The sequence below is a fragment of the Delphinapterus leucas genome, chromosome 1 (assembly GCF_059928025.1).
Source record: "Delphinapterus leucas isolate spDelLeu-1000000601 "Yukka" chromosome 1, BTC_Dleu_Yukka2, whole genome shotgun sequence".
NCBI classification, from domain to species: domain Eukaryota; kingdom Metazoa; phylum Chordata; class Mammalia; order Artiodactyla; family Monodontidae; genus Delphinapterus; species Delphinapterus leucas.
In genome coordinates, this window is record NC_143129.1 from 147912042 (window position 1) to 147924665 (window position 12624).

General features: G+C 36.1%; 1 protein-coding gene across 1 annotated transcript in view; it reads right to left on the reverse strand.

Annotated features, from left to right (window-relative positions):
• Positions 1-503: 503 nt before the first annotated feature.
• Positions 504-12624, reverse strand: part of RNF11 (ring finger protein 11) — a 37835-nt gene continuing 25714 nt past the window's right edge. The window contains exons 2-3 of the mRNA XM_022575662.2: positions 3902-4071; positions 504-2585 (exon numbers count right to left, since the gene is read on the reverse strand). Of these exons, the coding sequence (XP_022431370.1) occupies positions 2414-2585; positions 3902-4071 (342 nt within the window). The 3' untranslated portion in view covers positions 504-2413. The remainder of the gene's footprint in view (positions 2586-3901; positions 4072-12624) is intronic.

Here is a 12624-nt window from a genome sequence, read left to right on the forward strand (position 1 = left end):
AAAAGAGTAAGATTCTTTTATTTTTTCCTGGTCAGGCTTTCCAGACATCTCAAATCCTACAGCCAAGCCTGAACATATCTTGCCCAAATCCAAATATGTTGTACCTATTATTTGGCTTAAGAAAATTTAGAAGCTATCAAGCTTCTAAATTTATGATTAGATGGTATTAAATGCCAAGCCATAAAAAATACTTCCCCAAAAGTATATATACCTAGAAATTTTTAAGTAATTAAATTTATACATGTGTGTTTTAAAGAAAGGATTAGAATATTCTTATGTAATCAATTCTAACTTTAGCCCTTTACAACTGTATTATAACTTTATTTAACTTGGTAAAAGCCAAAACTGATGGTTCTTAACATGGTATGTGGAGATCAAAATTAAAGAATACAAAATACCTTAAAAAAAAAAAAAAAGCATTCAGCTCAATCCTGGTTCCTTCAATATTACTGCCAAACTTCTGTGAAAGAAGCCTTGTAATAAAGACTAACAGCAACACAGAAGATGATTTTAAAAAAAAAAGTTCATTTACCAATTTTAACAATCTAGAAAAAAGGAAAGTGACTATAATACTTGATGACAGACATCATGTTTAAGTAGAAAACACAAAGATAAAAAAAGTAATACCGCTGAAAATATTGCACAACTTCAGGTGTTTCCTCCAAATTTGCTTTATGTAATTGGATATAAATTAATGAACAAAAACTTAAGCAAGATACATGTAACAATTTAACAGAACTTGATAATCTAATTTCTTTCAATTTTTCTCGAACTCATCATGGGGCTCATAAGAAAATTAACCAACATGGATACTGCTACAGTTGAATGTCAAATCTTTAAGTGCTTATGACATACTAAATTCTTCTATAATGCAATTATGAAGAACCCTTCAAGAGACTTGTGTTTTGTATGTAGAAAAGTGTTAAAGTCAAACATTCAACTCAATATAAAATAAAAAGAAACATTTCTGATTTGTTGGGTTGAGATTGCTTCTCCTTTTGCTAATGAATGATTTTTTAGCTGTAATATCACTGAGTTGTACAAATATGTCACCTTCGAGTACATAAAGAAAAATAAACACATGCTAAGTGGATAAAACATTACAACTACATCTTTACTAGACCATCTCTACCTCTAACACTTCAGAAGCTTAGAGATTCAGTGTTCTTATATTAACTGCAAGAAAAAGATAAAAGAGAAATTCCTTCTTTTTTGAGATCACAACTATGAAGTCATGTGGTTATACAAATTCTGCATTTGTGTGCAAAACATGAAACACATTTATCTTAATTCTCCCTGCTTAGAATTGTCAGTCAACTAGCAGGACTGTCCTTCCAACAGAAACAGAGATGTGTTTTTATATAACTTCAGTAACCTCAGCACTACAATAAGAAGAGATGCAGTATCCTTTTGCTATGTTCAAGACAACAGGGAAGGAGGTCACAGGAAAGAATAAATCAAAATTGTTGCAACTGAGAAACTTTTCTCAGTTTAACCATGGTGCCACTTTCATTTTTACATAAGCATGGTGGCATAATTCAAGCTCAATAAATCAGAATTCTTAATATTTAAAATTTACCTTGACTTTTAATTATCACCATATTAACAACCAAAATAATTAGGTGAAACACATAAGAAAGGGTAATATTAAACCCCACTTTACTAGAGTTGGTTTCTTGACACATTAACTCATTTTTTTTATAGAAAAGGGATAGTGCATCTCAGTTTGCTTACAAGCTAGGAGATCACTTTGAATTCTGCATTTCCTAACTGCAAACAGATATAGCACTTATAACAGGTTATAAATAAACTGGTTTTCAAGCACAGAGCCAGCCCCAACGATAATAATACACTATTTAAAAAGACCTAAGGCAATGAATTCCATTTCCAATGGAAAAAAAGAACTGTGCAAACAAGCTTAAAACTACTTTTTTTGTGCCAGTGTTATAAAATGTAGCTTTTAATAAAACCTTGACCCAAATGCCAGCAACTTGAGAAAAGAATTTGGGTGGGGGGAAGAAGAAAGTTATTTCATTTAGGAAAAACAACCACTATCTTTTTCCTAATCTTCAACAGACACAATTTAAACATATACAGCTGCTGTATAACACTTTACACAATTCCTATGTACTGGAGCAATAACAAGATCTAAATACAATTATATTTTTGAACACTGGGTCAAGGCTTTACATAAAAATACCTTCCTACTTTTCCCCCTAAGTTTCTAAAATATCACATACTTTTTTCCCCCAACATCTGCAGCCATTCAGGAATTCCTGCAGCCATGCAGGAATTTTTAGGAAACTTTTGTGCATGATCTTAATTCCTAATCCCTGGCTCTTTGGGCTCAGTGACAAAAGATCAAAACCACCAAAAATGATGGTTCACTTGAAGTCAGATGAGAGACCCTGGCTCAATTAGTCTCGTAGGATGAAAGCAGTGCTGCATCAACTGGCTCCATGCAGGAGGGGCACGTGAAGGATCTCATCAACCAGTCATCTATACAGTCCAGGTGATAGATGTGCATGCACGGCAGAAATCGAATTGGGTCCCCATAAACAAAGTCCATCATACAGATCACACACCTGTTGAGGGTGAGGGAGAGAAATAAGAAAGCATTTTTAGAGAAGTGATCCATCTAGAATACTCTTTAAAATCCCTATTACAAAGACAGTGTTAATATGAACAGATGAAAATGGCTTGCCTGTCATCCTACCACCTAAGCATCCAGATTGAATTTTTTCTTAATAAGTGTTATACAGCCACAATCTCTTATTTCAATCACCTGGGAATTTGAAGAGTTTGAGAGCAATCAACAGGGCAAAGAGAAAGGTATCACATAGGGATCAAGTCCACTGCTAGAATTTTACTTGTAAAACAGCTATTACAGAAGAAACCTTAAGAAGAATGTGAAGCTTTAGTACGTAGGAAACCATGTTAGATTAATTTTATTTGAACTGCTTTTTTAGTGTAATCCCATATAGTTTTCACTTTAATAAGTGTATGTAAATACAGAACCACTAATTTCAGCCTACTTACTGGGCTGCTACAGGCTAAAGTTCTCTTCAATAACCCCAGTTTCAAGCTCACTGCACTCTTCTATAGGTTCAAGAAGCAACCCAATTCGGCAGTCAATATTCTAGATAGGTTATAATCTTAAGTACTAGCCCTAAATGGTGCTACAGCTCAAACAGCCAAACACAACATAGTAAATTACTTTATGTCTGTGTTGGTAATGACCATTCTCAACCTAAAAGGAGAATGGCTGTCCTCATTAGGGATTCTCAGACAATAATGAGCTCTGAGGACAAAATCTCCCTTATATTTAACTCATCAGGCTTAGTACAATTATTCTACAAGTTAAGAAATGGATAAGATTTTCCTCATATCACTAAAACCCTTAGCAAACCATTTTAATGGCTACATAACCTACCAAAGTATTCCTCTACTGTTATTTTTCACTAAATAAAACTATGGTGACTATCTTTATGCATAAAACTCTAGGGATTGAAGTGAGGCACATATTTTAGGATAGATCTCTAGAATTAACTGTTTCAAAGGATTTAGATCTAAAGGTCCTTGACATCCTGCCAAATGGCTTTCCCAGCTGATTAGGCCACCAGCAATGCTGGTACTAGTTCACAGTTACTACACAGGTAAATCATTTTTAACTGACATTAACTGTCATCCAAATGGACAGAGGCAACATATAAAATGGTCAGAATTCACACCATCATTTATTTCTTAGCTATTTTTATATGAAAATTCTTCTTAATTGCTACATCTAAACATTTCCTTGTAAGAAATGATTAAACATCTGACTTCCAAAATGCAGGAGAGTATTTTTAAAAATCAGATCTATGAAGATAGATCTTTGAAATATGTATAAATTAAAACTTACTCCCGGATCTTTTTTTCTGATCCATCTCTTCCAGGGTCATAAACTCCTTTAGGCAGATGCTGTATAAGGCCTATTCTTTGAGCTATCCTAATTTGTTCCTCTTCAGTCAGCTGAGTTGCTAGGCGAGTCTGGCTAGGTGTTGGATGATAGACCGGAACTGGAACTTGTTCCTAAATTTTTTTAAATGGAGAAAAGAATTATTTTTTAAAAATTTGTTTTCTGGGGTAGTGTTTTCCTTTTGTTTCTTCCTTTTTTGGCTGGGGGAGGGGGCCTTGGGGAGAAGGAGACTGGACAAGTATGCAGTAGCATGAGATTCTCTTTTACCCTGCCTTAACTTTAGCATATCTGACCTATGTTTAAAGGATACTGAAACACAGCTTTATAGAAAAACTGGAATGGAATGTTACTTCAAGTATTTCTACAGGAAAACCATATAACACAGACATATTCATTCCTGATACACAAAAAGATAAATCAATGTAACTAATTAATTAACCAAATGGACTGTATTCAATATTCTGTAGGCCACAATGGAGTTCTGTGGTCTCAGTATATCATTATTTACATTAGAATTGGCCATTGTAGATTCCTCTTATTTGCAAACTTATTCTTTCTTTCCATACAGACAACAATCTTAAAATTAATTTATTATTTATTTGGAAAGACTGGACATTATTGCAATAAACTTCTGTAAAATTTCTTTTAGGCTTTTGGATACATATTTAGATATGATAATCCAGTGAGCCAAATAAGGCCACCTTCCTTCCAAATGGAATATATATCCAAGGACTCAACCAACCATGGATCATGCAGTACTGCAGTATGTATATGTTGAAAAAGAAAATCTGTATATAAGTGGACCGGTGCAGTCCAAACCTGTGTTGTTCAAGGGTCAACTGTATTGCTTTTTTTTCCTACTCACATTTATGAGATAATTTTATTCACACTCTATACAGTCTTTCAACAGATACTTGAGTATCTATTATGTGCTAGGTGATGGGGAGTGCAGAGTAAACAAAATAAAGTTCCTAGATTGATGGAGAATGCTACTTTAGGTAAGATACTCAGAAAAAATATCTCTGATGAGACATTTGGGAAGAGATCTCAATGAATACGAGGGAAACAGTGCATCTCTGACCTAATGATTTCATTGTGGCTAAAACCATTTTTGAGCCACCTAATATGGTGTTTCAGACAACATCTCTACTGTATATACTGAGCCATAACACTTTCAATCCATGTATGATGTTTTCATGGGAAAATTTACGTTAAATCACAACTACCTATTCACATTACATTAGAAAATGTTATTTTCATTCATCCTGTAGGATCACTCATGATTTCTACAATTTAAGCACTCATTTACAATGACAGCCAACATTTGCAAGTATGAGATTATGCCTCCAGGAATAATTGCTAAATTTGTGTTAAGCTTTAAAAAAAAAATTCTGTGAAATAACCTCCATAAGCATTCAGAACTAGCATCAGTTGAAGCTGTTTTGAGCCAATGGCTTCTGGGGTTCAAAATAAAATAATTAAGAATGTACCCATAATTAGAGACTTCATAAGCTCAAGTATAAATATCCTTTTCAAAGAGAAATTTTAGGGGAAAGTCTCAGATACATATAAAGTAGGCTCAAATACTGAAATATCTAATTCAAGGAAAAAGGCACTTCACTACAATGTCTCTTAAAGATACCATTATGTACCTTTAAATTAGCCTTATTCTTATAAACCCCTTTTCTGACAGTAGTTATTATTGAGTTTCTTATCAAAGGCAGTTCAACTTAAGATTTTAAATATTTCTTTTCTCTGAGATTCAGAACAAATCTGTAATTAAAGATCTCAAAACACAGTAAATCCTTTATCAAATAATTAAGATTACATTCTCTGGTAAAATGTCAGTAGTTCAAAGTTTCATGTTTTATGAATTTCCACATAAAATCATTAATGGTTACTTTCATACTTCTAGCTCATGATTTAGGAAATAATAACCAAGCATGTGAGTGCTTATCAGAACTATATTCTTCATCCAAATATTTATTTAGTTCATATTACATGCAAAGAAGATTTTTTATTAAGTATGGTTCTTGAATCCAGATAACCTTGGGTTAAAGTCACTTCTCTGCCACTTAACAGAGTGACCGTGTTGAAGTGATTTAACCTATCTGGGTTACCCTACCTTATATGGTTGCTATAAGACTTAAATGAGAAAGATGGTGAACCTTGGAATGGCAGGAACTCAATAAATGGTAGCTATTATAACTATTAACACTGCATTTGAAGAGCTATGTTTATTACTGCAGTCCAATTAGCTGTTTCCTATGTTTCATGCTTGTCCATCTTACTGGCTTTGTTCTTGCTATCCCCTCTAGTATCCCCTGCAGGTCCCTTGGTCCAAATCCTACCTCGTCTAGCAGCTTGTTGACCTGAAGCTTTCCCCAATCCTCCTCCCTACCACCCAATATTGACAGACTCTGCCTCTAGCCTCAGCTTAATTACATAGATGTCCACCTATAAAAGAATTAGGACGATTATACAGAATACAGTAAAGCTTTCACAAGTGCAGTCATCAAGTGAGAAGAGACTGTCAATTCTTCTAGCTTTCAAAGAGGAAGTGAAGTACAAAACTGACTGCATTTCAGGACTTCCCTGGTGGTGCAGTGGTTAAGAATCCGCCTGCCAATGCAGGGGACATGGGTTCGAGCTCTGGTCTGGGAAGATCCCACATGACGCGGAGCAACTAAGCCCATGCGCCACAACTACTGAGCCTGTGCTCTAGAGCCTGAGAGCCACAACTACTGAGCCCGTGTGCCACAACTACTGAAGCCCGCACACCTAGAGCCCATGCTCCGCAACAAGAGAAGCCACTGCAATTAGAAGCCCGTGCACCGCAACGAAGAGTAGCCCCCGCTCACTGCAACTAGAGATAGCCCATGCGCAGCGACAAAGACCCAATGCAGACAAAAATTAATTAATTAACTAATTAAAAACTGCATTTCTTTAGCACAGTATGAAAACTTTCTTTCAGCCCTATATATCTACACCACTGTGACTACAGGCAATTTTTTGCTTTATAAAAAGTTATTTTTTAACCAATATTTCCTTTTAAACAAGTCTGTATATATACAAAAAATTTCAGTTTGTAGGTCAAACTCAGAGAATCTTTTATACACTAGAAAAATAACTTTGCTGACCAGGCTTTATAGTGCATATAAAAGTTACATGACCCTTCTGTTATTAAAGATCATAAAAATGGCTGTTTCACCTCTGGTTTAGAAATTCACCTCTTTAAGGTTTTATACCTAGCAGGCTAACTTTCGATGCAGAAAAGTTTCATAGTTCAGAGTCAAAAAGGCTGTCCCTGCTCTGCTACTTATCAGTCATAAGACCTTGACCAAGTTATTTACTTAACCTCTATTAGACTCAGTTTCTCTATGTGTAAAGTACCAGGACTACTGTAAGAATTAAAAGAGACTTGTAACTGCTGTCCCGGTACAGCATGAGACACACATACAAAAGCTCATTAAATAAATGTTAGCTAAATAAATGTTAGCTACTACAATATTATTCTGTCTCTACTAGTATGTGACTATAGAAAAGCATTGCAACGTTTAAGAAATGGACTGAATTTTCAATTTTGTATGTCAATTATAACTCAGTAAAGCTGAAAATGAAATAAAACAATTTTTTTTAAAAAAGAAGAAATGGACTAGACTATGACAGAGGTAAGTAAAACTTGTCAAAAAAGAATCTTAGAAATTCACTTAAGAACAACTCTCTCATTTTATAGGCCCAAGCTTACCTACAGTCACAAAATTACTGACAATGTTGGAATTAGAATTCTGGTCTCCCTTTTAAGCTGGTAATTTCCACTACATCATGCTTGGTTGCTGGATAGGAAGGAGATTCTCCAAGTTAAATGATTTGGACTTTGTCCATTTATATTACATTGAAATGACATTTTAAGAAAGCCATCAAAATAAAGAATTTCTAATAAAGTTATAAAGATTTTTCATCTGCAATAAAGGTTTCATAATTTCAACAACTTCTAAAATTTAAGAATTTCAAAGAACATCAAATCCATTTTGAAACTGCCCCATAATACATACTCTATTGCTGATAGAAAAATAGAATCCCACACCCCCACTCCTAGCTGGGGTACCTTCGCAGAATCCTAGGAATCAATAGAATACCGTTTTTAAAACACTGCTATTTATGAATATGGGATTTTCAGTCTGAAAAATTAAATTATAAGATTTGAGTCTCTGATACTTCCTGTAGTAAGTTATTCTAACCCTCAGCTTTCTCTCAACATCAAATGACTCTGGTTTGCAGACTTGAAGCTAACTACTATTGCCCCTGGCTTTGGTCCTATCTTTCTGGCTTGTCTCTGAATACAAGAAACTCTTCGGCCTCTGTTGTAACCCCTGCCAGCTCAGATTTTCAACCCTTGAATTATGATTTCCAGTCTAGACTACCTTTCATTATTCTCAGTCCCAGACCAACTGACCAGTCTTGATGAGCTGCCATCCACATCAAGATATGACTCATATGGAAGTCAGTGAAACAATTAGTATAAGACTGTGGGTAATGAGGTACTCCTTAATCCTTGAACATACCTACTACAAACAAAAAGACCTATACTACAAACAAAAAGACTTTAACTGTCTCTAAGCATGTGCTTTTTAAGAGGCTAGATTTCTTTGGTCTTGTGGTTCACATATGGGTACAGAGAACACAGAAAGCAGAACAGAAAAGGAAAGCTCTACCTTACAAAGAAGCATATTAATAGATAGAAAAACAAAACGCCTATCTGTTATTCACATTATGGATGTATTTTCTTCTTTGGTATTTTTGTTAAACGAAAGAAACCCTCGAGATATTTTAAGTGATTCACCATTCTAATTTCAGTTTATATGCAACTTTTCAGAAACCCTCTATAGGGAAGAAAATGACTAAGAGCTCCTGCTATTTTAAAGATAGCCTCACCCTTCTTACCACACACACCTAGTTTTAAGTCCCATCATACTTATTAAAAATGACCTTAAGTATGAACTGCTATTTAGTAACTAGAGATCCAATGGTATTTTCTAGGTGGCAAAATGTAAACTTGTTTCTCCTGTCAGCTAGAAGACACTGAATGGAAGATTGGATGGGGATATAAAAACAGCACTGTTTAAAAGATCTGGACTCTGGGACAGTTCTCAACATTCCCTAACTAATGGCTCACTGTGCCTAAACTCTTTGTGTGAACAGTGCGATTTATGCTGAACACCTGCTTTCCCTCTGGGAGTCTAGAATTTTGGTATATGTTAGGCAGTGGCTCAGTACTTTGGGCTTCCCTGGTAGATAACACTTCAAACATGTTGGCACAATTCAGTGCTGGAGAATTAAGCACATTCCGTGTGACTCCACTAGGAGAGAACTCTTAGAAGCCTGTGCCTTTCCTATGGACCTTTGCATCTTTTCCTATGCCTCTTTTCCCTTTACCAATTTTGATTTGCGATCCTTTGCAGTAATAAATCATAGCTGTGATTACAATTATATGCTAAGAACTATGAGTCCTCCAATGGAACTGAAGATCATTCTAGATAATGTTAAGAGTGATAGGAGGAATTCCCTGGCAGTCCAGTGGTTAGGGCTCTGCACTTCCACTGCAGGGGGCCCGGGTTTGGCATTTACCCACCTCCCCCACCCAAAAAAAGAGTGATGGATAGTGCCTGCATTGACTCCTTTGTTTTCAAGCAGTTTATTTGGTGATGTTCATTAGAAATGCTCCTTTGTGGACTTCCTTGGAGGTCCAGTGGTTAAGACTCCGCACTTCCACTGCAGAAGGCACGGGTTTGATCCCTGGTCGGGGAACTAAGATCCCGCATGCCGTGTGGCGTGGCCACAAAAAAAAAAAAAAGAAAAAAAGAAATGCTCCTTTGTGAAAAATGTGTGTTTTGACAATGGCAGTTACACAGTACTTCTGTTTTATTCCTTTTTTCAAAGCAAGTTTGAAGGAACTAATATTTTGAACATTTATTATTTAGCACAGAGAAAAACACCTTTGACATAGAAGGGTTATATGCTGAACTGTGTCCCCCAAAATTCTTATGCTGAAATTCTAATCCCCAGAACCTCATGATGTGACGGTATTTGGAGTGTGTGACTCTTTTTGTCCTGGTCTCTTCTCCTGCCCTATACTCTTCACCAAAACTATGTCCATGTTGACAGCTAAAACTACCACCTAGATATAAATGATTCACAAATTTATATTCCAGTCTAGATCTCGCTTTTAAACTCCAGGCTCTACTTTGACAGTTCTAATTCGATGTCCAAAAATGAACTCCCCTCCAAAACCTGGTCCTCTTCCCTATCTCAGTAAATGACACAACCACCTTTCTAGTTCTGGAAGACAGAAACATCCTTGGTACCTCCCTTCCCTTTACCTTCCCATATTTAATACATCACCGGGTTCTAATGAATTTATTTTCTATTGAAATGCTGATAGAATCTGTTCATTTCTTTCCATGTCTATTGCCAATACTCCAGTCTAAGTTCCCATTTCTTTCCTTGTGTACAATATTAGCTAGGAAAATCTCAATTTGTTTTCTACCCAGAAGTTACAGCAATCTTTCCAAAACAAATCCAACCCTATGCCCTCCTCAACATACTTTAAAACTCCTTCAATAGCTTCCCCCTGCTCTTAGGATGAAGTCCAAAGTCCTTAATAAGACCTCCAAAGCCCTGCATAGTCTGGTTACCTACCTACCTACCACTCACCCTCTCCTTCCTCATCTAACAACTCACTCACTGCTTTCTAGCCCCACTGGCCTTCTTTCAGATCTTTAAAGTAGCATGATCTCTCTTATGTGAAGTCATAGCACCTGCTGTATTCTCTGCATGAAACACTCTCCTCCACCATCACTCTGCTTAAATACCTCTTTTTTTTCTTCCTTTTGAGCTCAGTTCAACTTCTATTTTTTCAGAAATCTTCCCTAACTAACCATTCTCCTCTATTATAGGCTCTTATATAACAAGTAACTTTCCTTCATAGCATTTGTCATATTTGTAATTTTATATTTAGTTATAGTAATTTAAATGTTGTCTTTCCCACCAGACTGTAAGATCAATGATAAGAATTGTGTCTGGTTTTGCTCCTTACTGAATGGATAGATGAATAAATGACCTACTAAAAATGTTATCTACTAATAGCTAAAAATAGTCACCCATTAACTTACTCCCGGGTTCCTTCTCATTTCAGTGTTTCTATACTTATTAAAGTTAGTATACATGCTATAACACTGGGATTACAGAGTTGTTTTTGCTTTGCTAAGTATATTCTTTAAGAATGACTGATAGGGGCTTCCCTGGTGGCGCAGTGGTTGAGAGTCCGCCTGCCGATGCAGGGGACACGGGTTCGTGCCCTGGTCTGGGAAGATCCCACATGCCGCGGAGCGGCTGGGCCCGTGAGCCATGGCCGCTGAGCCTGCGCGTCCGGAGCCTGTGCTCCGCAACGGGAGAGGCCACAACAGTGAGAGGCCCGCGTACTGCAAAAAGAAAAAAGAATGACTGATAATAATAGTATCTCCACCAATCCCTCCAAAAGTGAATCCTAAATACGACTCTGAAGACCTGTGGAAAATAACATTTACAAATTAATCATTTACAATGTACAAGGGCACTTTGTACAAAATGAATGGGTTTATGAAAATCTAAATCACCAATACAGTAAATTGCTAATTAATATAAATGCTGGCAACCTTCAAGGGTGGTTCAGTTGGCTGCCCTCACCTCTATCTATGTCTATGAATACGATTCACGAAGTATTTTGTCTCTGGGCTAAAAAGGTGATTGCGTGACTATTTTATTAGTGTATTCCTTCACCACTAGACTATAAGCTTGATAAAGGTAGGGATCATGTCTGTTTTGCCCACCAATATATACTATTTACCTAGCACAGTATCTTTCACATAGTAGGGATTCAAACATTACTGGATAACTGAATGATTTAAATCAAAGCACTCATGTTCCTGTAATCCATGTCATATATTCTTATCAGGATTTTATAAACATGCTATGAAAATTTTGCTAAGGATTTGGATTATGCCACAATAAAACCAAAAAGGAAAACCTGATATAAATTACAACCAACATTCATTCCTTCTCCAAGTGATAACCTGGTTTGTTGCCTCTCTGAAATTTCAACCTACCTTTCTATCCCACAGTAACTTCAATTTGTCCAAAATCAAACTAATTATCTCCTTCTACTTCCACAATCCTTCTCAAGCTCAGAATTTCTATGCCCACTATCTAGGTTAATAATAGAAAAGTATAGTGGAAGGAACACAGACATATCATAGAATTTCATCCTCTGGCACTTATCAGGTATGTGACCATAGGCAAGTTACTTAATACCTCTAAGCCTAAGGTTCCTCATCAGAAAAATGAATAGAATACCCATCTTAAAAGAACGTTGTAAGGAATAACTAAGAAAATGTACCAACCACGATAGGGGCTCAAATATCTGGGCCTTCCTATAATGACATCATTAGTCATCCGAAGTACACATCTCTTCCCTCTTTCCCTTTATCCCCAGCATCTACTTAAATGCCATACCTAACTACCATTTTCTCAATGTTGATAGGAGACATACATGTACCTGCCCTGTGAGTTTAAATTTTGAGAAAGAGGGAATTCACAGTAAGAGAAGCAGATATATTTCAAGTAAATTT